Below are 24,017 nucleotides of genomic sequence, written 5' to 3' on the forward strand. Positions count from 1 at the left end.
GATAGGAAGGGGTGGAGGGCCCTAGATGGTCATTGGTATGGATATGATGCTGACTTTAAACATGTTATAGTTTGCCTTCCCATTTCGTACATTTCACCCAGAAGGTACAAATTTGCATTTCAGGGTTGTCCAGGATTTGATTAATTTTACTTTAGCTGGAGAAAGTTAGCCTCTGCCCTTGGTTAGATGTTGTGGGCATTTAATGAGGGGTGTAGGGGTGTAGTGCAGGATGAGTAACATTATTCTTGTTGCCACTAGAGAGGTCTTTGTCCATGTTCTCCTTGCCTAGGGTTTTATGTGGATGTTAAATTTTGAAGGCAGTAAGAGAGTACGGGGAGCACTGATGAAAAATGTGAACTGATGATAACATTGAACCAAGAAGCATACTACATTCTCAGAAGTAAGAGAGCCCTACTGGAATAATCATGGATTATGGAAAGTACCATAGCTGTTCTGAAGGTCTTGAGGTTTTGTGGAAACATTTCAAATCCAAAATGAGGCAGCTGTATAGCAGCAGGCGACTGGGCTCAATGATGTGACAGGGCTGAGAAATGGAGAGAACTACTGTTATTTATGAAGTCAAGCCCCAATAGTGAAAGATCACAAGAAAATAAACTTGAGGAAGGATAGTTTGGCACATCTTCTAGAAAGACCCAAGGTCTTATCCTTGCAACTGTTCCTGGCCAGTTAACTGATGAAAAAATGTTTGGTGTTTGACGTTCTGATCGTCTTCAACTTTTGCTGCAGATCCTTTTTTGTATTTGGCGATTATCAAAAAGAGTTGAAAAATGCAAAGAATTTGAAATTTGTTAAAATTCCACAAGAATGACATTTTTTCTTCCATCCCCACAAAAAACCTGAAAACACATTGGGATTTTCTGGCCCTGCCTGCCGCAAGGATTGTCCGGTCCCACTAAAATCGATGGACTTTTAGCTGGGCCCCAAATCTCCCACGGCTGGTCCTGCCATGACGGGGCCAGAAAATCTCGGCCATTGTCTCCGCCTTAACACTTGAAACTGTGTGATCATGTGATATTGAATTCACAGACTCTATTAAAATGGGATTCACGTAATGTGCAACATCTAAATTGGCAGTTGCTCTGTCTTCAGGTCACCGTCGACCCTGGGCGTAAATATCTCACCATATTTAAGGGCATATAAATATGTTTCTGTTGTTGACTTGTCTTTCATAATAGGAACAGCAGACGAAAAATGTTGACCCTTTGCGGATTTATATAACACTTGTGGATGAAGCGCTTCAATTACTTAAAGGAGAAGTTGGGATCCTGTCTAAAAGCATAGAGCCAAATGAAAGCAGTGCAGCAATGGTGAGTGTTTATAAGTTCTTCTTGTAATTTTTAAAGGGCTATCCAGTCACTCTATTTTCCACTATTGGCCTGTACCTACATGCCAGGTGGTGACCGGTTGCTATGCTTCTGCTACTTCTTTGATCCATAATGAAAGACTATTGAAACTTTCCTTCCTCTTGTACTGAGGAGTTGGGCCTTTGATGGGCCCCCTGCTCAAATTAGTGTTTTAAGCTTTGCTTGGGTAGCATGGAAGTTCAGCTGTTCTACCTTGTTGCAATATTTTGGTGCTCTATGATGGTGTGTACATTTAAGCCATATTGCACTTTGCTCTCCAAACGCACTGTACTGGCATAGCTACGATTGTATGATATTTACTGATGTGATCAAATTGGAAATAAATTTCACATAGCCTGATCACTCAAGGCAGAATGTTATTTCCAGTACAAGTGTCAGGTTTTGGCTTGATCACGGTTGACAGCCAAATTCTGCATTATCTGGGTGCATTTGACATGTTCTGTGTTAGGTTGCTAGATCATTTGTATTGGTGGAGTGTTTCATTTTATGGGGGTTGGGGGAGTTGCGGGAATGCAACCTATTCTGTGAGATGTACCTCGTGTTAATTGTGTGGAGTACCATTGACAGCAGTATAATCTTGTTAGTCTTTTCAATTCTGCAGGTTTCTCAAAAACATGTATCTCAAAACTCCAGAAGCAGACGCAAGAAGGGAGCTGAGACCAGTCCACCTTACAGTCCAACTAAAGAAGCTGATGACAAGGGTAAGGCAAGGGCTTGAATTGGAAATAAGGAATATAGTTTGGTTGTGGGTTAATGAAAATATTTACTGGGGTAGGAGTGAGGGAATTTGTCTAAGGCTCACATCCAACAAAGCAAATTGGACTGTGGTTATGAAACTTAGCTGTGTGGGGGCCCCCAGCAAATATCGGCACACTCCCAGGGTCTCCCATCCTAAATTTCAGGAGATACTGCCATCCTCCCAAAGGAAAACCATGCTTTCATTGCAAAAATTGTTTTTATTGCCAGATAACAGCATAAATAAGTTAAAAGTCAATAAATAGAAAAATCTGAATTACCTGGAAAAACTCAGCAGGTCTGGCAGCATCGGCGGAGAAGAAAAGAGTTGACGTTTCGAGTCCTCATGACCCTTCGACAGAACTTGAGTTCGAGTCCAGGAAAGAGCTGAAATATAAGCTGGTTTAAGGTGTGTGTGTGGGGGGCGGAGAGATAGAGAGACAGAGAGGTGGAGGGGGTTGGAAGGCTCACTCCCACCTCTCTGTCTCTCTATCTCTCCGCCCCCCACACACACACCTTAAACCAGCTTATATTTCAGCTCTTTCCTGGACTCGAACTCAAGTTCTGTCGAAGGGTCATGAGGACTCGAAACGTCAACTCTTTTCTTCTCCGCCGATGCTGCCAGACCTGCTGAGTTTTTCCAGGTAATTCTGTTTTTGTTTTGGATTTCCAGCATCCGCAGTTTTTTTGTTTTTAAATAGAAAAATCTGATGATCCTGCTGTAGCCCTGAGTATCAATGTTGGATTCTGGAACCATAGTTTGAAAACCTACAGCATTACTTCCCAAACTTTCTGCCAGTGTGACCCCGTTTTAAAGCCTCAGACTATATGTGAACCCAAGTGAAAATTTGGTGGGTATGAGAGCTGTTGAATGGGTTTGTGGGGCATGGGAGGGAGCGGGAGAGGCTTCAGTTGTTGGTGTGGATGGGGAGCTTCAGTTATTGGAGGAGGTAAGAGGGTTCATTGGTTGTAGGGGGAAGCTTCAGTTGCTGGGAGGAGTTGGAGGGAAACAGGAGTTGAGCGTTGGGAGATTTATAAAAGACAGAGTTTCCACAAAGAAAAACAAACACCTTTCAATTCACAGGCTTTTTTTGCAGCAGCAATCAGGCCCCAAAGAGCTGTCAATCAGGCCACACCCACCAATAGAAAAAAATGCGAGGATTTAAAGGGGCCTCACAGCTGTCATAAATCAGTCCAAGCTCCATGATAGCCATTGCTGCCTCAGAGCTCATGACCCCCAAAATCCTGCTTGGTCACGACCCACAGTTTGGAAAGCGTTGACTTACAGCCTCAACATTTTAATCAGTGTCTAAAATTGCTCCATCAAGTCATGATCATTGTATTCTTGCAATAATCAGGAACAGGGGTTCTCAATCTTTTGCTCCTGAGAACCACTCTGTCACCTCCCCCGTCCTATGTTCGTAGAAATTTCACAGACCTCCTGTACCACAAAACACAAGTACCTTTTCCTGTGTAAAAACTAGCTATGCAATTTAATTTATATTTATTACTTTTGATTCACTTATTTAACGTGAAACATGTTGCTGATACTGGGCAACAATTCTGTGAGGGTGTGGAGGTGTCTTTGACAAGCGCATGCACGTGTCCTGATTAGTATTCATCTGGACTTGCTATGCACTGTGACTTCAAATACAAAATGGCTGCAGTCACCAACCATTCTAGATTTACTAACTTGCAAGGTGCTTTTAATTGTTTCGGATAGAGTTGGCCAGTTGTTCCCACCAGATCCTATTTTCACATTAATGGTGCGCAGCCCAGAGGGAGCAGAGCAGGAAAATCCAGGGTGGAGTGAACTTTTACTTCAGCCAAAATATGACCTTTTGAACTGCACCTTTTGTTAAAAGCTGGAGTAGGTGCATTAGTGAGGTTTCATCAGGAGCAGCTCCATTCCCAGCAGTTGCTGCTATCATATCCCAGCATGCAGCCAGGGAGCCAGCCAGGTTAGGGGGTAGGGTGTGTGGACCCTGACTGGCATCAGGGGTCAAATCAAGCCAACAGGAGGGAACGCAAGCAACAGTTTCAGCCCTGGGACCTTCCTGCTCTACTCAAAGGGGAATTATAACGTTGTGTGATGTAGCAGAGAGAGTGCAGTGGGCCCTGTTCCATTATTTCCTGAGAAACAGGCCAGAGAGTAGATGGTTTGGAGTCTCACAGAGATCCAGTCAGCAGTGGAATTTTGCAGTGCAGATGGGCACTGCCAGTCCTGTGCTAAGGTCCTGGACAGTGCTTTTCGAAGCCCATGTCCATGGGGCTAACTCCTGTTCCGCCTCAGCCTGGCTGTCATTCTTCAACCCAGCATCAACTTGGGACATTTCAAATCACTTTCGATGACCCTGGACTAGGCTTCATCAACTTGCTGAGCTTAAATCTGGGATTTGTGCCGTTGTTCCTATCCCTGACTATGTATTCTCAAAAATGCAGGTGACCAAGGGAAGATTCTTTTGCTGCATAACTCCAATATAAAAGCAAATAGAGATTAGATTTCCTGCTGCCGTAAAGTTGGCCCATTGCATAATTGGCTGCAATCTTTGTCTCTATACCAAGCTTTGAAGGCAGAATATGACGTACCACTTAAATCTTCATGCAAACCCCGTTTGAGAACCGCTGATCTGAAGATCTCTGATTTCTGTAAGAATGTTTCATAAGGCAACCATTGTTAAATTTAGTTCGTTCAGAACATATTAGAAATGGAAACCAGTGACATAGGCAGGACAAGGAAAGAGGTTCTGCCTAGTCAGTATGAGGAGCTAGATACCAAATTAAGAAGCAGAACCTTAAAGGTAATAATCTCTGGATTGTTACCTGAACCATGCTCAAATTGGCATAGGGAAAATAAGATTAGAGAGATTAATATGCGGCTCAAAGACTAGTGTGGGAGAAGTGGGTTTGTGGGGCACTGGCATCAGTACTGGGGGAAGTAGGGGCTGTACCGTTGGGGCGGCCCACACCTGAACCATTCTGTGACCAGTGTTCTAGCAAGCCGCATAACTAAGGAAGTAGTCAGGGCTTTAAACTAAATAAGAGGGATGAAGGATGTAGCAAATCAAGGGGTAGAGTCAAGGCAAGAGAACAAAATAATAATATGGGAAATGAGGATCAGAGAATGGCAGGAAGGATCAGAGATAAAAATCCTAAGAATAAACCAATAGTCAAGGCTAGATGTTACAAAGATAACAAAGACAAAACTAAAGGCCCTGCATCTGAATGTGCTTAACATTCATAACAAGGTAAATTAATTGATAGCGCACATTGAAGTAAATTAATATGATCTGATAGCCATTACTGAGACGTGGCTGCAGGATGACAAAGACTGGGTCCTAAATATTGAGGGGTATAGGACAACCAAGAAGAATAGGAAGCTAGGTAAAGTTGGAAGAGTTAGCACTGTTAATCAAGGATGACATTGGTGCAATTGTTAAAGTTGACCTTGGTTCAGGAGATCAGGATGTGGAATCGGTTTGGGTGGAGATGAGGAATAGTAGGGGAAGGAAATCACTAGTGGGAGTGGTCTGCAGGTCCCCGAACAGTAACCACAATGTAGAACAAAGTATACAAGAAGCAATATTGTGTGCTTGTGATAATCATGGGTGGTTTTAATCTACATGTAAACTGGAAAAATTTAGACTCGCAGTAGTAGTCTAGATGAGTTCATAGAAAGCTTTTGAGATAGTTTCTTAGAGCAGCATGTTCTGAAACGAACCAGAAAGCAGGTTATGTTAGACTTGGCATTGTGTAATAGGACAGGGTTAATTCATAGCCCCTAGGTAGCAGCTACCACAATATAATTGAATTTTACATCCAGTTTGAAAGGGAGAAGAATGGGTCTGAGGCTAGTATTTTAAAAAGCTGAGCTAGTTGAAGTGAACTAGGACACTAGGCTAGAGGTTAGATCAAAAAAAAGCAGTGGCAGACATTTAAGGGGATATTTCAGAATACTCAGATTAATATTTTCCTACTATAAAAAAAAATTCTAAGGGGTGGACCCACCATCCATGGTTAATAAAAGAAGTTAAGGAAAACATCAAACTTAAGGACAAAGCACATAACTGCGTAAAGATGAGTAGCAGGTCAGATGATTGGTCAGAATATAAAGAACGGCAGAGAATGACTAAAAGATTAGTCAGGAGAAAGAGAATATGAGAGGAAGCTAGCTAGATATGTAAAAATGGAAAGCAAGAGTTTCTACAGATATTTAGAAAGAAAGACTCTGAATGTTGGTCCTCTAGAGAGTGAGAATGGGGAGTTAACAGTAGATAATAAGGAAATGACTGATGAAATGAACAAATATTTTGTTTCTGTCTTCACAATAGAGGATACAAAAAGCATTCCAGTAGTAGCCTCCTAAATCAGGAGGTGGAAAGGAGAAATTAACTTGGTGAAACTACAATCACTGGAGAAGTGGTACTGAGCAAACTGATGGATCTGCGGGCTGACAAGCCTCCGGGTCCTGATGGACTTCATCCTAGGGTCTTAGAACAGATGGCTAATGAGATAGTAGATGTGTTGGTGTCAATTTTCCAAAATTCGCTAGATTCTGGAAAGGTTCCATCAGACGGGAAAGTAGCAAATATAACCCCTCTATTCAAAAAGGGAGGGAGGCAGAAAACAGGAACCTATAGGCTAGATAGCTTAACGCTGTCATGGGGGAGGTGTTAGAATCGATCATTAAGGAGGTTAAAGCTGGGCACTTAGAAAAATCTCAAGGTATCAGGAAGATCCAGCATCGTTTCATATGAGGAAATCATGTTTAACCAATATAATGGAATTGTTTGAAGAAGTGACATGCACTGTAGATAAAGGGGAGCCTGTAGACATGTTGTACTTGGATTTCCAGGAGGCATTTGATAAGTTGCCACATCAAAGGTTATTGTGGAAATTAAAAGCTCATGGTGCAGGGGGTAACATGGATAGAAGATTGGCCAGCTGGCAGAAAACAGAGAGTATGCATAAAAGGGTCTTTTTCTGATTGACAGGATGTGACAAGTGGAGCCCCGCTGGGGCCTCGACTTTTTACAATTTATATCAATGACGTAGGTGAGGGGAGTGAAGGCATGGTAGCTAAATTTGCAGATGACCCAAAGATAGGAAAGTATGTTGTGAAGAGGACATGAGAAGTTTGCAAACAAATATAGATAGGTTGAGTGAGTGGGTAAAAATCTGGCGGATGGAGCATAATGTGGGAAAATGTGAAGTTGTGCGCTTTGGCAGGAAGAGTTAAAAAAGCAGAGCGTCACTTAAAACAGAGAACAGCTGCAGAATTCCAAAGTGCAAAAGGATATGGGTGTTCTCGTGTGCGAGTCACAAAAAGTTAGTATGCAGGTACAGCAAGTAATTAAAAAGACTAATGGAATGCTATCCTTTAGGAACTGAGCATCCAATTAAGGTTGTTATGCATCAGTTATACAGGGCATTGATGATACCACATCTCAAATACTATGTACAGTTTTGGTCTCCTTATTTAAGGAAGGATGTAAGTGTGTTGGAGGCAGTTCTTAGGGGGTTTACTAGATTGGTACCTGAAATGAGTGAGTTGACTTATAAGGAAAGGTTGGACAGACTAGGCTTATTTCCACTGGAATTTAAAAGAGTGAGGGGTGACTTGATTGAAGTATATAAGATCCTGAATGGTCTTGACAAAGTGGACATGGAAAGGATGTTTCCTCTTGTGGGTGAGTCCAGAACTAGGGGCAATTATTTTAAAATTAAGGGTTGCCCTTTTAGGACAGAGATGACATTTTTTTTTCTCTGAGGGTCATGTGACTTTGGAACACTCTACCTTAGAAGGCGGTGGAAACAAGGTCATTGAATATTTTTAAGGTGGAGGTAGATGGATTCCTGTTAGGTTAACAGGGGTAGGTGGAAATATGGAATTCAAAACACAAACAGATCGGCCATGATTTTATTGAATAGTGGAGCAGGTTTGAGGGGCCAAATGGCCGCCTCCTATTTCGTATGTTCGTTATATCTGTAAATGTGCATTGATTGAAATTGAGACGTTATCTGGTTTACATGTACATGGACTAAATTGGTTTATTCTCCATAGATAAAAGTAAAGATAGTCGTAGAAGAAAGAATGCCTTTGATGGAGAGAATGAACCTGTGCAAAAAAAAGTGAAGGATGCAGAAGAATTGGAGCCTGACAGCAGCAGTATGTGCATGGTGGCTGCCGGAGGCAATAGTCACAATCTGCCAAAGAGTGAGAATCCTGATGTGGAGCAAGGAAGCTATGACTCCAAGAGAATTGGGGATTTAGCCTGGGGAAATGCTGACAGTGCTTCAGATCGATCCCGCTTTGTACCTCAGTCACAAGCAGGCTTACGCTATGCCACCTATACCAAAGAGAATGGTAGGACCTTAGTTGTCCAGGATGAACCAATACATGGAAAACCTTTCGTGCCAATTGGTGCTGCTGCCCCTAGGCCAAGTGGAGTGTCATTTTCCAATACAGAACCTCTGAACCCTCAGAGCAAGAAGGGTTTAGCAACTTCTGATTCAGGCAGAACCTCTGAAGTACCAGTCTTGGAGCCTTCCAACCTTGTCCAAGATTCTGCAAATGCAAACATGCAAGTTTATTTAGAGACTGCTGTATCCGGGATAAAAGAAAACTTTGCTGTTAATTCAGTATCCAAACAGAAGCTGCAGAATACATCACCTGAGTCCCAGATTGAAAGTCCTCAATCTGCTTTGGTGATTCCAAACACCTTCCAAGCCCCACAGGATCACATGCACTCCACTTTGCGAGTTTTTGAATCACATCAGTCTCTTACAAACCGCAGTGAGACACACAACTTTGATGTAAGCAACAATTTTACTATTGCTTTTTGGTACCATGTCTCATTGATAGTTCTACAAAATTAATGGATTAAAAGCAATTTTCTCCAAGCTTTTAATAAGGCTGTGGGTTGCTTGCAGATGTTCTTGCAAACAAGTCTCTTTGTTTTGCCTACATTTGTTACAGACTGACTAAGAATATCAGAAATAGAAGCAGGAATGGACCATTTGGGCCCTTGAGCCTGTTCTGCCTTTCAGAGAATTGTTACAGCACAGAAGGCCATTCAATCCATTGAATTCCTATCAGCTCTCTGCAAGGGCGTTTCAGCTCGTCCTACTCTCCCATCATTTTCCCTGTAACCCTGCAATTTCTTTTATTCTTCAGGTCCTTATCTAGTTCCCCTTTGAAAGCTGCAGTAGAATCTGCCTCCGCCACTCTCTCGTGTAGTGTATTCAAGATCGAACTACTCGCTCCGTTTTTAAAAAAGTGTTTGCTCATGTTGCCTTTAGGTCCTATGCTAATCTCCTTAAATATGTGCTCTCTGGTTCTCAACTCCTCCACCAAAAGGGAAAGTTTCTTACTATCTACTCTGTCTAGACCCCTCATGATTTTGAGCACTTCTATCAAATCTGCTTTCAACCTTCTTTTCTCTAAAGAGACAACAACAGCTTCTCCAATCTCCTCATGTATCTGGAGTCCCTCATCCCTAGAACCATTCTTATCAGGATTGGGAGAGTTTTAGAAACCAGCAAAAACCAATGAAGAAAGTTGATAAAAAGGGAAAGAGAATATATGAGTAAACTATAAAACAAATTATGAAAGCTCTTGCAAGCATATAAAAAGGAAAGTAGCTAAAGCAAACTTTGTTCCTTAGAGGCAGAGACGGAGAAATAAGCATGGGGAATGAGGAAATGACAGAGATGGTGAACAAATATTTTGTCAGTTTTCATAGCAGAAGAGACATTCCAGAAATAGAGGATAATCAAGGGGATAATAAGACTGTTTATTATAACATTGCTGTTGTTACAAGCTCCAATTGTTTTTTGCTTGATATCCTGCCTAATAGTATAACAAGTGTTCAGGGGCATGTAAACTACTTCCATCAGCATCCTAATGCGCACCCCGCCCCTGCCAAATATTCAATCTACTAGCTGATTTCCTGAATCAAGACCTTTTTTACTATTATTCTTATGTTGCCCATTACTATCAGGGCTACTCCTGCTCTTCCATCCTGCCTGTAGTTCCACCCCTTTCTAGGCATGCCCAGACATATTAGTGGCAAAAGGGGAGCAGTGTTAGCATTAATCAAAGATTCCTTCATCGTGTAGAACATAAGAAAGATGTAGGCAGTTGTGCAGAAGCTGAATTAGTAAAAAGATGTGATAATCTCAGGTTGTCAATAGGAGCATTGTGAGTTTGATTTTTCCTCCATCAAAGGTATCTTAATGCCAGGGTATTGCTCATGATAAAGTGGATTTGTTTAACAAGTACCACAGAAAATTGCATTTATAGGTGCTAGCCTGTTTATCAGAGGGACATGGGGGTGGGAGGGATGAGGGCATGGTGGACAAGGATGCAGGAATAATTGCTCTTTGTACAGAGCTGCCTTGCTCCGCATGTGGCAGAGCACCTTTGTACTCTGGCACAACTTAATTTAATTGCAAAAGATTCACTTTGATATTCCCTTGCCTCAGTGAAGATTTCAAAGCATAAGTACTTGAAGTATAATGATTTCCCCATTTCCAGGCTGTTGAGTGGAATTCTATTTTAATTGACAAAACTGCGAGAATAGGAACACAGCACTTGATTTCACATTTAAACTTTGCTTCATGATATGCATTCAGAATAAATGTAACCAAGATTTGAGAATTTTGTTCTTTGGGTACAGAAACTGTAAGTTTTATGTAAAATGTTTTAGTCTGCTTGAAGTTAATGGGCAGAAATTTTCCACCCACCACCGGAGGATTTGGCAGAGAATACATCACCGCAGATCAGGGTTATTCTGCAGCCTTTTAATGCTCTCAGGCAGAATTCCCACCTCAGCTGCTGGCCACTATTTGAGGATAGGATTTCCACCCGACTGAGGGGCAGATGGCCCGCCTGCAGACAATCTGATTGAGTGGCAGCTCTGTAGCCCCAGCAGCACCACTGGGAGCGGTGGCCTCTGCTGGGACTACAAGCAGACCCCAGAGTCTGAATGCCAGAGCCCCAGGATACAGGGAAGTGTAGGGGAAGGGGGAGGTTTGAGGTTTGGAGTGAGGAGGTAATGATATGAAAGATGGATGGGGAGGGAGCACCCATTAAGCCTAGAGCTTGACGAAAGGTGGGCACCCAATCTCAGAAGGGGGGCAGTTCTGGAGGCAGCCCCCTCTCCCAAGCCCCAGGAAGGATAACCTGTTGGTCTTTGCCCCTCCCTCCCCCCCTTGAAACCCCCCTGCCTGCCTCAAAATTTGGGAAGTGGAATATAAAGTATTGTACTGAATTGAATTCCTACCACTAGAGCTTTACAGTCCTGTCAACTGTTAAGTTTAGTGGTTGGCACAAAAGCTTAATGGTGCTACAATATCTTTTAGCAGTCCCTTTTACTGTTCTTAAACAGGTGTGGTGTTACTTTTAGGCTTTTAATATATCTGTTAGTAGATGTTGATAAAATGTTTCCCCTACAATTATTTCTTAATTTTGGCAAAATTGGGCCAAAGTGGGAAGTGGCCCTTAAGTCACCATTAATTGGCCTCAATTAGGGTGAGTTGACTGCCCTGTAAAATTGTGAACTGGTCAAAGGTAGGTGGGAGGGTGGCAGGAAGGCCACCCGAGAAATTTTGCTGGCCCCCAGCCTGCAAACCCACCAGCAGTGCCCATTGTGTTCTTTGAATGGATTCATTTAACTGCTTGCTTCTATAAATGATTGTAGGAATAAAATTGGTTGGTAGTTTCATCTCTTACATAAGTGTTTGTGTGCACCTTTGGTTATTTTTTTGAAACTCTGGAATTCCCTCCCTTAACATTTCCACCTGTCTGCATCTCTTCCTCTTTTAAGATGCTCTTTTCATCTTCAGATGGAGCCTTTCCCCGTGCTCCGTAAGTTTTTTTATTGCCTTTTTTAACATCTCCTTATGGGGCTCACTTTCGGCCCTACTGAAGTGCCTTGGAACATTTTACAGTTTTGAAGGCAATATATAAGTTCAAGATGCTGTTGATATAGTCACCCTCTTAAATGTCATGTACATTTGGTCAGACAATTTAAAGAAACATGAATGAAATTAAAGACATTGAGAAACAAAGACGCAAATATCTAAGGCATCCAGATACACTCCCAAGGAATAACTTAGAAGATGGAAGGTAGTAAAAGCATAGCCCCAAAAAAGAAATCCAGCATGAGCCAGCATCCCAGTGTTCACCTGCTTTCCTTAATACCACCACCTAAGTATATGCTGTGTTGATCACTCATGATGCTGTCAAGAACTCACAACAGGCCACATATCTGGTGGTGTCAAAGGTGAATGCTGGCATTTTGAAAGGTCAGGCATTATCCCATTGCAGCTCAGGAGGCTTGGTGGTCTGGATCACCATTTTCAATGCATAAATGGTTGGCACTACTTTATCCAAAACAAATCTGCAAACTTTCTCTTCTCTTTATTCCATGTGAACTGTTATGTAGGGGATCAATTTTAATTATCTTTTATAAAAGTATATTGTGTTATTTTAAATCAAGAATATTAAATTGGCATAAAGTGTGCATAGATTATTAATTCTGATTTTGATGTTTTTGTTGTTCCTTGTCAAAATGACCACCTGCAGCTTGATGCTTATGAAATTTCCTATTCTGTTATTTGGTTTAACTTTTGAATAGTTATATTAAGTGTAAGAAATTTGAAAATTTTCTCATGGTTTTTATTCAGAAGTGTTGGTCAGACTGTAAGTTATAAATATTTCTGTCATTTAACGGTCTTTTATTTGCACACTTTATTTTCCAAACTATTATTTTCTAAATTTCAGGGAAGTAAAAATCTACCAATATCCAGCTCACCACTTCCTGGATCAGAAAAATCTTTGGGAAATTCTTCAACATTGGAGCCCTCAAAGGACCCATCATTAGCAACAGTACAGCAGGCATGTGGGACTGCTAAAGGGTAGGGAGAACCTGGTATTGTGCATGAAGTTTGTCCAATGCTTGTTGGTACTAAATGTTTTCTCACTTTTTTAGAGAATTGTGTTTAGATTCAATAAGGTTCTTACTCGAGATGCCTTGAAATAAGGTTTTAGAACAGCAAACCCTGTAATAGATTGGTTTCTCTATGGCCTCTTTTGCTGGTTGCTGTGTCTATCTCTCAGACTATAGAAAATGGTTAAGCCTTTGGACTTGGGTTTTATGTGACAGTAAAATCGCCTAACTCTATTGCATTTGTGTCTCATTTACCCAGAAGGAGAGAAAACGATGCCCTTAATAGCAAAAAACCTTGGTCATGATAACAACCGTTCACAACCTTTTTAATGAACCTGCCCATTATGTGACATTTTGCTGTGGGTCGAGCAAGAAGCCTGAAGTGTTTTAATACAAAATAATCTTGCCCATACACACACAATCTGCTAGCAATTGTACAGTCTTTTTTTAGAAACTGATGACCTATTTTTTTGCCATTCATAGTCACAATTAGAGTGTTTGTGTCCCAGATATGTCTAGCTAAACCTACTTGAAGGAGGCTAAGAGCAAAAGGTGCAGGCTGTGGGATAGATAAGTTGATTCAGTAACCCTGTCAATTGTTTGGTGTAGCTTCAGTATTTAAAGCCCAGTGATTATAGTGGCAGGAACTGAAGGTTTAGAAAATCTAAGCAAAACCACCTAAAATAAAGCTTTGCTTATTCTTTATATCTTGAAAATTAAATTTCCAAATTAGCGTGAATCATCTACATTATATTGGAGCTCCTTTGCTGCTCCTTGGTCATCATCTCACCATGTTTCTATCACTCTTTGTTATTTAAATGAACAGGTCTCAGTCATTTGTGAAATGTCAGCAGACTAAACTGTTACTGATGCAAGTCAAAAATTAGAGCTAGCGGAGAAACTGGAAAGTTTCCTAGGTATTCTAGTCTGGCATATTGCCATGTTGTTAATAAAAACCATTATGCTGTCAAGGAAGTACTTATGCTGTAGCACACTTTGAGCACTACTGAGCCAGGATGTACCTTTATTTTATACGTTCATCGAGTGCAGGGCACTAGAGGACACTGATGCCGATAGGTTACAGATTAAAAAATAATCCTACTACCCTAACTGCATATGAAAATTCTTCTGAACAGTAGAACATAATAAATATCTAAGAAGACAGACTAAGTAGTGTTTACCTATATTTAAGTAATTGCTCATAGTTTTTTATTTTATTTCAGCATCTCAAAACTGCACGTAAAAGCAAAAAATACTGGAAATACTTCAGTCAGGCAGCACCTGTGGAGAGAAGCAGAGTTAATGTTTCAAGTTGAGATGACCTTTCATCAGAACTTTTAAAGGTTATGCTGTGCTGGAACATTAACTCTGTTCCTCTCCACAAATGCTGCCTGACCTTATAAGTATTTCCAGCACTTTTTGTTTTCATTTTAGATTTCCAGCATCCTCTGTATTTTGCTTTTGTCTCAAAACTGCATAGCTTTTGTGAATAAGGCAATTAATTTAGCAAGAGTTTTGAAAAATTGAAAGGTTTTTGAAGAACTTTCTCATAGCTTTACTTCAGTGTTGCAATGTTGAGGTGTACCTATAGTCTACTCATTCAATTTCAAACTTTCCTGATTGAGTACCTTTTGTTGCAATTTTAGGGAACCACTGAAGAAATGGTTTGCAGATCCTTGCCAAACACTAAATGAGGGAGCTTTAACTGAAGATGGTGCATTTCAAATATCAGTTAAGAATCAAGCAGTTACGGAAGAGCCAAAGAGAAATGGTAATGAGGGAACAAATGGAACGTTTGACCAAGAAAGCAAACCCTTTGGATTTGGGTTTGGCAGGAATGTGACTGACGAATCTGAGAATAAAGCTTGCAACAAAATCTCCATAGACTCGGGCAGTTTGTCAAACAACTTGTTTTTCCAGTGCATGCCTCAGAATGTTCCACAGAGCAACTACTTCACTGAAATTTCTGAAAGTTTGTCCAATGACCCTCTCAGCTTCAATTCCTTTCAAATGGCTTCCAGTGCCACTGGCCAGAAAAGTGGTACGACGCAGGCAGTTGGAACTTCTGTTGGGTTGCATGCAGGAAGTAAACATGGACAAGATGCTGAGAGAAAGAACCCTCTAGGGACTACTGAAGCCATGCCAACTCTAACTCCAGCTTTTCCAAGGAGTGCTTCTAGCCTTCAGTTTCTCCAGTCTGTTCAGCCACCAGATCTTCTGAAGGAGGAAATGCCTACCATTCCAGCAGGGAATCCATTCCTTGGGTTTGCAGATCTAAAGGGAAGCGGAGATAATTTGCCCACAAACAGGTCACAATCGAGTTTGTTCAGAAGTGACTTAATGAGGTCTGCGGCTTCTGCTCCTGCATCAGTTATTGTGAAACCCCCGTTGTTGATTAACTGGAAGAAGTCTGAGAAGGTGGTATCAGATGTAGGCGGTAACAAAACTGAGCTCCCAAAGACATTTTCACCTCCATTTTCCTCTCCAACTCAAAAGGCAGCTATTTTGGGTACTACTAGACCAGACTCCCCAGAAACCCCATTTGCTGCAACCAATATTGAGATGCCAACCTTATCCACTAGCCCAACTGGGGATCAAAGTGCAGGAAACCTTGCAATCCCAATTTCTGGTTCCATAACTCAAGACAATCCACGTCTACAAACTTTTTCAGACACAACCCATTCTGGCAAGCAGCAACAGTCTCTATTTGCCATCAGTCTATCTGATAATGGCCTTGATGGTTCATCCAGTCAGCAATCCCAATTTGATCATAGGAGATTTTCTTTAGATGAAAGAAGCTTGGGTATGAAACAGGATTCAGATTCAGCTTCCGACAGCGATTTATCAGACCTCAGTGATTCTGAGGTGCACATGCGATTGCAATCAAAGACTGGCTTAAAAGGATATCTGTCTTTCTTGCACGAAACAAGAGAGCCGAACGGTGAAGGGAATAAAGAGCAAATAACGAAGGGCCGGGGGCGTGGGAGAGGACGGCCTCGGGGAAGACCTCCAAAAAGTGAGTTTGCAGCACTATAATTCAGAAGTAAAACCTGGACAATTTCTAAATGAAGTTGAATTTGCAGTAGGTGTAGTGAAGTCAGCAAGCAGTTTCCCTTTTTCTTTGTTATTTATTGAATACTTAGTAAAACTTAACTGTCCAAGTAGTGCACTGATGAGCAGCCTATTCTGGGAACAGCAAGTAAATTCAATTAGGCTGTCAGCTTGCTAATCCTTATAACTACTGATAGTTCAACTCCCTGTTAAGATTGGAGACCAATGTTTCTAGAAGTTACACCAGCAGACAGAGCAGCATTCTTTATCAGAACCACAGGACAACTTGATGAATAATTAAAGGAAAAATGTGCATTTTAGAGATTCATTGTCTCTTTTTGTTACATGGACCTATATTATGAAGCACTTGCATTTCATCCTTTTATCTTCCCATCAATACCTTTCTGAAAAACCAATTGCTGGAGCACATGAGATACATAAAACTTAACATTATTTCTTTGCAAAAAACTGATCATATTAGCTGCTTAGAGGAGAGTGCATTTTGCACTTCACTTTCGATTTTTGATTACTAGCCTCACCAGTAAGTGTGGATTCAGTAGAGAGGCAAATCAGAAAGAGGGTTACATTTTCTGATGCTTCTGGCCACTCGGACATTTGAAAAGTTGGACATCAAAATACATTGAGGCATGAGATTCTCCACTTTTAGGCAGGTAATGCAGGGATCCCCTGAGGCTATCTCAATCTCTAACTGTTTTTCCATTTTGGATACTGGTGAATGAGATGGTTCCTCTGAAGACTAGCAAGAGCCAAGCTCGTGACACCACGGGTGGATCAGCTGCACAGGAGGGGAGGAGGAAGAGTAGATGTGCTCTAGTGGTAGGGGACTCCATAGATGGGGAGCTGACAGGTATTTCTGTGGCCATAGAAGTGACTCCAGGATGGTATGTTGCCTTCCTGGTGCCAGAGTCAAGGATGTCACAGAGCAGTTGCATGACATTCTTTTGGGGGAGGGTGAACAGCCAGAGACCATGGTCCACATTGAGACCAATGACATAGGTAGGAAAAGGGACGAGGTCCTGAAAGCAAGATTTTAGGGAGGTAGGAAGGGAATTAAAAATCAGTACCTTGAGTAGTAATCTCAGGATTGCTCCCGGTGTCATATGCTAGTGAGCTTAAGGATAGGAAGATGGAGCAGTTCATTATGTGGATGAAGAAGCGGATTAGGAGGGGATAGCTTTAGATTTCTGAGGCACTGGACTGGTTCTGGGGCAGGTGGGACATGCACAAGAAGGATGGGTTACACCTTAACAGGACTGGGACTAATATCCTTGCGGGGAAGTTTGCTTGTGCTGTTGGGGATGGTTTAAATTAGATTGGTAAGGGGAAGCTCATGAGAGGAGAGGAACTGCCAGTGGGAAGTAGAGAAGTATTAACTGATAAGGAGGATATATCAGAGTAGCATCGAGATAGAATACTTAGAGAGTTTGATAGAATTAGAGTAGGCAATAGTAAGTCATTAGATGGGGTCAGAGTAAGGGGGAAAGTAAAATAAATACCTAAATCAGGGCTAATGTGCATGTATGTGAATGCACAGAGTGTGGTTAATAAGATTGGTGAATTACAGGCATAGGTTGACAAATGGAATTATGATAATGCTATAACAGAGACCTGGCTCAAAGAAGGGTGGGACTGGGCATCAAATACTTCCCTTAGTACAAGGTGTTTTGGAGAGACAGGAAAGGAAGAAATGTGGGGGTGGGGAGAGGCTGTATTGATTAAAGATGGCATTGAGCAGTGGAGAGAGAGGATTCCAGAGGGGCCAAGGAAAGAACCTCTCTGGATAGAGGTAAGGAATGAAAAAGATACAATAACATTGACCAGTGTAGTATATAGACCACCAACTAGTGGAAGGGATGTAGAGAAACAAATCTGCAAGGAAGTTGCAGAGAGGTTAAAGAATTATAGAGTAATTATAATGGGGGACTCAATTATTCAAATATAGACTGGGATAGGAATAGTGCAAAGGGACTAGAGGGGCGAGAGCTCCTGGAATGTGTTCAAGATAATTTTCTGGAGCAGTATGTTTCCGGTGCAATAAGATGGAAGGCACTGTTGGACCTGGTTCTGGGGAATGAGTTGGCCCAAGTGAATCAAAAATCAGTGGGAGAGCATTTAGGGGACAGTGACTATTGTATCATAAGGATTAGGTTGAAAAGGACAACAAACAATCCAGAACAGGGATAATTAATTAGGGGAAAGCCAGCTTTGATAGGATGAGAATGCATCTGAGTCATCTGAGTTGGAATCAAATGCTGGCAGAAAAGATGGTGGCTGAACAATGTTTCACCTTCAAAGAAAAAGTATTGCAGGCAATGTCAAGGTATATTCTGTTGAAGGAGAAACATAAGACAAATAAATCCAGAGCGCTTTGAGAGAGAGGTGAAGATGAAAAGGAAGAAGTGCGCATACGACAGACGTCAGGTAGAAAATACAATGGAGAATCAGGCTGAATATAGAAGGACCAGAGGAGAAGTGAAAAAACTAATGAGAAAAGCTTGGAGAGAGCATGAAAAGAGACTGGCAATTAATATAAAAGAGTATCCTGAGGTTTTCTCTAGGTATATAAATAATAAAAGAAAGAGTAGGGTCAATTGGAGATAAAAAAGAGGACTTGCACGTGGAAGCAGGAGAAATAGCAGAGCAATTAAATGAGTACTTTGCATCTATGTTTACAAACAAACAAGATGCTACCCAGGCTGAGGTGATGAGAGAGATAACTGGTACACTAGAAGAATTTACAACTGAGAAGGAGGTGGTTTTGGAAAGGCTACCTTTACATAAAGTTGATGAGGTACCAGGACTGGATGAGATGCATCCATGGGTACTCTAGAAAGTAAGTGTGGAAATTTCAGAGATACAAGTGATAATCTTCCAGGCTTCCTTAGACATAGGGGTGGTGCCAGAGAACTGGAGAATTGCGAATGCTACACACTTGTTCAAAAAGGAGCGCAAGGATAAAGCTGGCAACTATAGACCAGTCAGTTTGACTTCAATGATTGGGAAACTTCTGGAAACTATAGTTCGGGACAAATCAACAGCCACTTAAACAGGTGCAGGGTAATTAAGGAAAGCAGCATGGATTCATTATGGGAAAATCATGTTTAACTGACAGAGTAGGTTGATCAGGGCAATGCTGTTAATGATGTGTAAATGGATTTTCAAAAGGCTTTTGATACAGTGCCACACAACAGACTTGTGAGCAAAATTAATGCTCATGGAATAAGGTGGAGAGCAAGCACTTGGGTAAGAAATTGGCTGGGTGACAGGAAACAAAGGGTAGTGGTTAATGGATGTTTTTCAGATTGGAGGAAGGCTTCTGATGGAGTTCCCCCATGAGTCAGTGTTGGGACCCTTGCTCCTCCTGATAGATACTAAATGACCTAGACTGTGATGTTCAGGGCATGATTTCAAACTTTGCGGATGATACGAAGATTGGAAATGTTGTCAACTACAATGAGGATAGTCTTGAACTTCAAAAGGACATAGTCATGTTTGCGGATTGGGCAGACAAGTGGCAGATGAAGTTCAATGCCGAGAAGTGATTCATTTTGGCAGGAAGAAAGTGGAGAGACAGTATACAATAAAGGGAGAAACTCTAAAGGAGGTGCAGGAACAGAGGGACCACAGTTTATATGTACATAAGTCATTGAAGATGGCAGGATGTGTTGGGAGAGCAGTTAATAAAGCAAATGGTATCTTAGGCTTTATTAATAGGGGCATTGGGTACAAGAGGAAGGAGGTCATGTTGAACTTGTACAAGACACTAGTTGGGCCTCATCTGGAGTCCTGCGTCCAGTTCTGGACGCCATACTTGAGGAAGAGTACAGAGGAGATTTACAAGAATGTTTCCAGGGATGAAGAACTGTAGCAATGAGGATAGATTGGAGAGGTTGGGACTGTTTTCCTTGGAGAAAAGAAGGCTGAGAAGAGACTTGATAGAGGTATTCATGATCCTGTATGGACAGGGTCAATAGTGAGAGACTGTTCCCACACAAGGGAGCATCAAGAACTAGAGGCATAGATCAAAATAATTGGCAAAAGGAGTAAAAATGATGTGAGGAAAATTTTTTTCACCCAGAGGGTGGTTGGCGTCTGGTACAACTTCCTGAGAGGGTGGTGGGGGTTGGTTTAATCAAGGTATTCAAAAAGGAATTGGATTGTGATCTGAAAAGAAAGAATGTGCAAAGTTATGGGGATAAGACAGGGGAGTGGGACTAGGTTGAATGCTGTTTGAGAGCCAGTACAGATTCGGTGGGTCGAATGACGACCTTCTGAACTGTAAAAGATTCTGTGTTGATGATGCAGAGTATTGTATGCCTGGTGCTGGTGGCTCCTAAATGGAGCAAAATTGGCTTTCAAGTGTTTTGTCCAGATTACTGCTTTTTTGACAATGTGCTCCCCAAACTGTCGTTATTAGAAGAGATCTTAAGGTGGTTCTGCTGATACCACTGCCCTACTGCCCTGGATCTTAGAATGAAGAGTTTATTCTGGGAGAGGAAAGAATGGGAAGTTTTTTTAGATTCTGGTTTATCAGATATTTTTGAATGTGCTGGAAGTCTCATTGAGGATACTGGTTGGTTTGATTTAATGAGCATGTCAGTGCAAAGGAGTTGGATTAATTTGCTGAGCTGTCTGGGAAGGTTTACAAAGTCTAGATTCAGCTATATATGTTAATTCAATACGCTTGGGTGGTCAGACCTGTTAATTGTTTGCATCTAGCTTGCAGTCATTTGCATGTGAACTTCACTGGTTTATACAAGGTGGCTCTATATGTCAAATTTAAACTCTTCCCTCTGGATGTGGCATTGTTTCTGGGTCGTGAGTGTTGACCATAAATACTAATCAGTACCCACAACACCATAGAACTTTGTGACACCTCAAGGCCAATTTCTGTGGCAAACGCATGCAGATTCTGCAGCAGACCTGTCTGCTTTTCAAGATACCAAGTGTTTCAAATGCTAATTTGGAGCAGATTAATGCTGCTGCTGTTCTGAGACAGACAGTTGCAACTCTAGTTCCAGCCAGGCAAAGAACTGATCAGCTTCTGCCTAGCCTGAACTGTAGCTGTTCTGTATAGGAGAGAACTTTGATATATCTGCATACTTTGCACATATTTCCCAACAGCAAGAAATTGAATTTTTTTAAGAGTTGAGGGCCTGGTCCCAAAACATTTACAATCAGTTGGGTTTCCAAAAGCTTGGGTTACATTGACAGCTGCAAATAAAATTGCAGCAAAACATGTATGTTGATTATACCCCACTCCCCAATAAGGCCATATGACTACACAGTGTAGTGAATGGTGCAGGTATACTGCTAAGGAATGACCCTTTGTTGATGTGGTCCAAGCTGATCTTTTCACTTGCCATGCAATTAGCAACTCTTTTATTTAAATCAGTTTATATTTAACAAGAAGGGTATTTTCCACATCCATGGGAGAATTTTCAAAATGTGGCTGGTTTTTGATATTTAAAGAGGAATTTGCAGGATAAATCTGGAAGGTGAGTTTATAAACAAATGTTTCTCCCTTCAAAACCGTTACTACAAGCAGCAAATAGGTAAAACATTATTCAGATTTCGATTACTGTTAAAAACCGCCTGAACTTGGCAAAAGCCATTTTTGGTGTGTAGCTAATTAGAGGTATAGTAGGTATGTTTTCCATGATGAACTGTAGCCCATAAAATATAAACCACTTTTGGAATCAGTGGCATGGGACCAGAAGAAAAATGGGAACGCAATGCTATTTTTAGAAGAATAAACAAGAAGAAACCAGTCTTTTGAAATATTCTATGTGTAATTTGAGAGCTGGTAAATGTAGCATGCTTAGCAGGAAAATGTGACTTTGGACCTATGATTTTTGAAGCTTTTCACCACTGGGTGTTTACCTTGCCTCATATCTGGGTATGTTGTAGACTAATTGATAAAGATCGATTGCCAAGATTTGTCAACAATTGCATTAGTGTGACTCATGCAGGTTTGGTAGAAAGCAAATTAGGCGGACATTAGTCTTTTTCACCTTGAAATTCTGTTGTTTCCATTAACGTGGCAACTGGACTTGTACATGGCTTAGCAGAACTCAGCATGAGGGCTGACCAACTTGAAAGCCAAAGGGGCTGAGAAATACACTGATGGTGTTCTTTCCTTATAAGAGGGAAACTGTGTGCAGTCAATATCTGGGGCTTACCAGTGACCAGAAACTTAATTGGACCAGCTACAGAAATACTGTGGCCACAAGAGCAGATCAGCGGCTGTGCATCCTGCAGCAAATGATTCACCACCTGATACCCCAAAACCAGTCCACAATCTACAAGGCGTGTGAAGGAATACTCTCCACCTGCCTGGATGTGTACAGCTCTAGTTAGAAACTAGCAACATACAAGAAACTCCAGCAACATACAAGAAACTCTATCAAAATCTTGGAAACCCCTCCTTAGCAGGACTGTGGGTGTACTTAAGATGACTCATCACCTATGGCATTTAGAGAGGAAAATCAACACTGGCTTTATCAGTGACACCAACAACCAGTGAATGAATTTACAAAAGCTAGCCAACATGAAAAGCTGACTAAAAGTATAGCAGTGGTGGGCATATTTGTCTATGAAGACTACTTTACTTCCATGTCTAAATAATGGGTTCTTATTCAATTTTCTTTCTCTCTGTTAGTTTCTGTTGATCAGTCGGTTTTGAAGGATGTATGTAAGGTGAGAAAGCTGAAACAGTCTGGAGAATCCTTCTTGCAAGATGGATCTTGTATCAATGTTGCGCCACACCTGCACAAATGCCGAGAATGCCGCTTAGTGCGTTACCGAAAGTTTAAAGATCATGATGAATCGACTGTTTCCTGCCGCTTCTTCCACTTCAGAAAGTAAGTAAGCTGGCATATTAGGCAGTTCAAGGCTTTGATGTATTCAGTTTTCAAGGTTATTGTGCCATACGTCATATTTAAGTTTTTCATTTTTGGATTGATTGTCTTGCTAATGCCCAACTGACTTCTAGGTTTTGTTCTTCTAACACCCTTATGCACTGCTTTTAAGGTTGCTTGGGAGAAAGGCCAAACGAATTAAGCAGCATTTCTATGGTTACAGTGGAAGCCCACTTTGAGAACTTTAGACTTTTCCTTTGGGCCATAAACAAGGCTTTCAGAAATCCCATTTTATAAGTTAGTGTCTCTGTAAACCAATGGAGGTGAAATTGGACCCCTCCTCAAAAGCTAAATTGTCAGATTGGTTATCCAATACTGGATGGACAGAAATTTCTTCCAATTAAATATTGGAAAGATGGAAGCCATTGTTTTTTGGTCCCTGTTCCAAACTCTGTTCCTTATGTACTGACTCCATCCCTCTCCCTGACAGTGATTTGAAATTGTCAGTCTGTTTGCAACCTTGGTGTCATATTTGACCCTGAAATGAGTTTCCTACCTCATATTCATGCCATCACTAAGACTGCCTGTTTCCACACAGTGACGTTGCTCAACTTTGACCCTGTTTTAGCTCATCTACTGCTGAGTTCCTCATTCATGCCTCTGTTACCTCTAGATTTAACTATTCCAATGTAGTGCTGGTTGATTTCCCACGTTCTCCCCTTCATAAACTTGAGGTCATCCAAAATTCTGCTGCAATGTCTTAACTTGCAGCAAGTCCTGTCCTCTTATCACCCATGTGTTCGCTGACATATATTGGCTTCTTGTTGAGCAATATCTTTGACCAGGTTTTTAGTCATCTGACAATGTTTCCTTATGCGGATTGGTGTCATACTTAGTTTTTTAACGCTCCTATGAATAGCCTTAAGACACTTAATTACATTAAAGGCGCTATGTAAATAAGTTGTTCCAAGAAAAATGAGCAGAGCGCAAACCAACTCAGTGATCTCCCA

General features: G+C 41.3%; 1 protein-coding gene across 1 annotated transcript in view; it reads left to right on the forward strand.

Moving 5' to 3' along the window:
• LOC121280927 (lysine-specific demethylase 3B-like) overlaps positions 1 to 24,017 on the forward strand; it is a 143,513-nt gene that overhangs the window by 51,463 nt on the left and 68,033 nt on the right. The window contains exons 6-11 of the mRNA XM_041193355.1: positions 1,197 to 1,328; positions 1,987 to 2,086; positions 8,185 to 8,936; positions 12,910 to 13,043; positions 14,722 to 16,091; positions 22,809 to 23,010. Coding sequence (XP_041049289.1) covers positions 1,197 to 1,328; positions 1,987 to 2,086; positions 8,185 to 8,936; positions 12,910 to 13,043; positions 14,722 to 16,091; positions 22,809 to 23,010 — 2,690 coding nt within the window. The remainder of the gene's footprint in view (positions 1 to 1,196; positions 1,329 to 1,986; positions 2,087 to 8,184; positions 8,937 to 12,909; positions 13,044 to 14,721; positions 16,092 to 22,808; positions 23,011 to 24,017) is intronic.

Source organism: Carcharodon carcharias, chromosome 8 (assembly GCF_017639515.1).
Source record: "Carcharodon carcharias isolate sCarCar2 chromosome 8, sCarCar2.pri, whole genome shotgun sequence".
Taxonomy (NCBI): Eukaryota; Metazoa; Chordata; class Chondrichthyes; order Lamniformes; family Lamnidae; genus Carcharodon; species Carcharodon carcharias.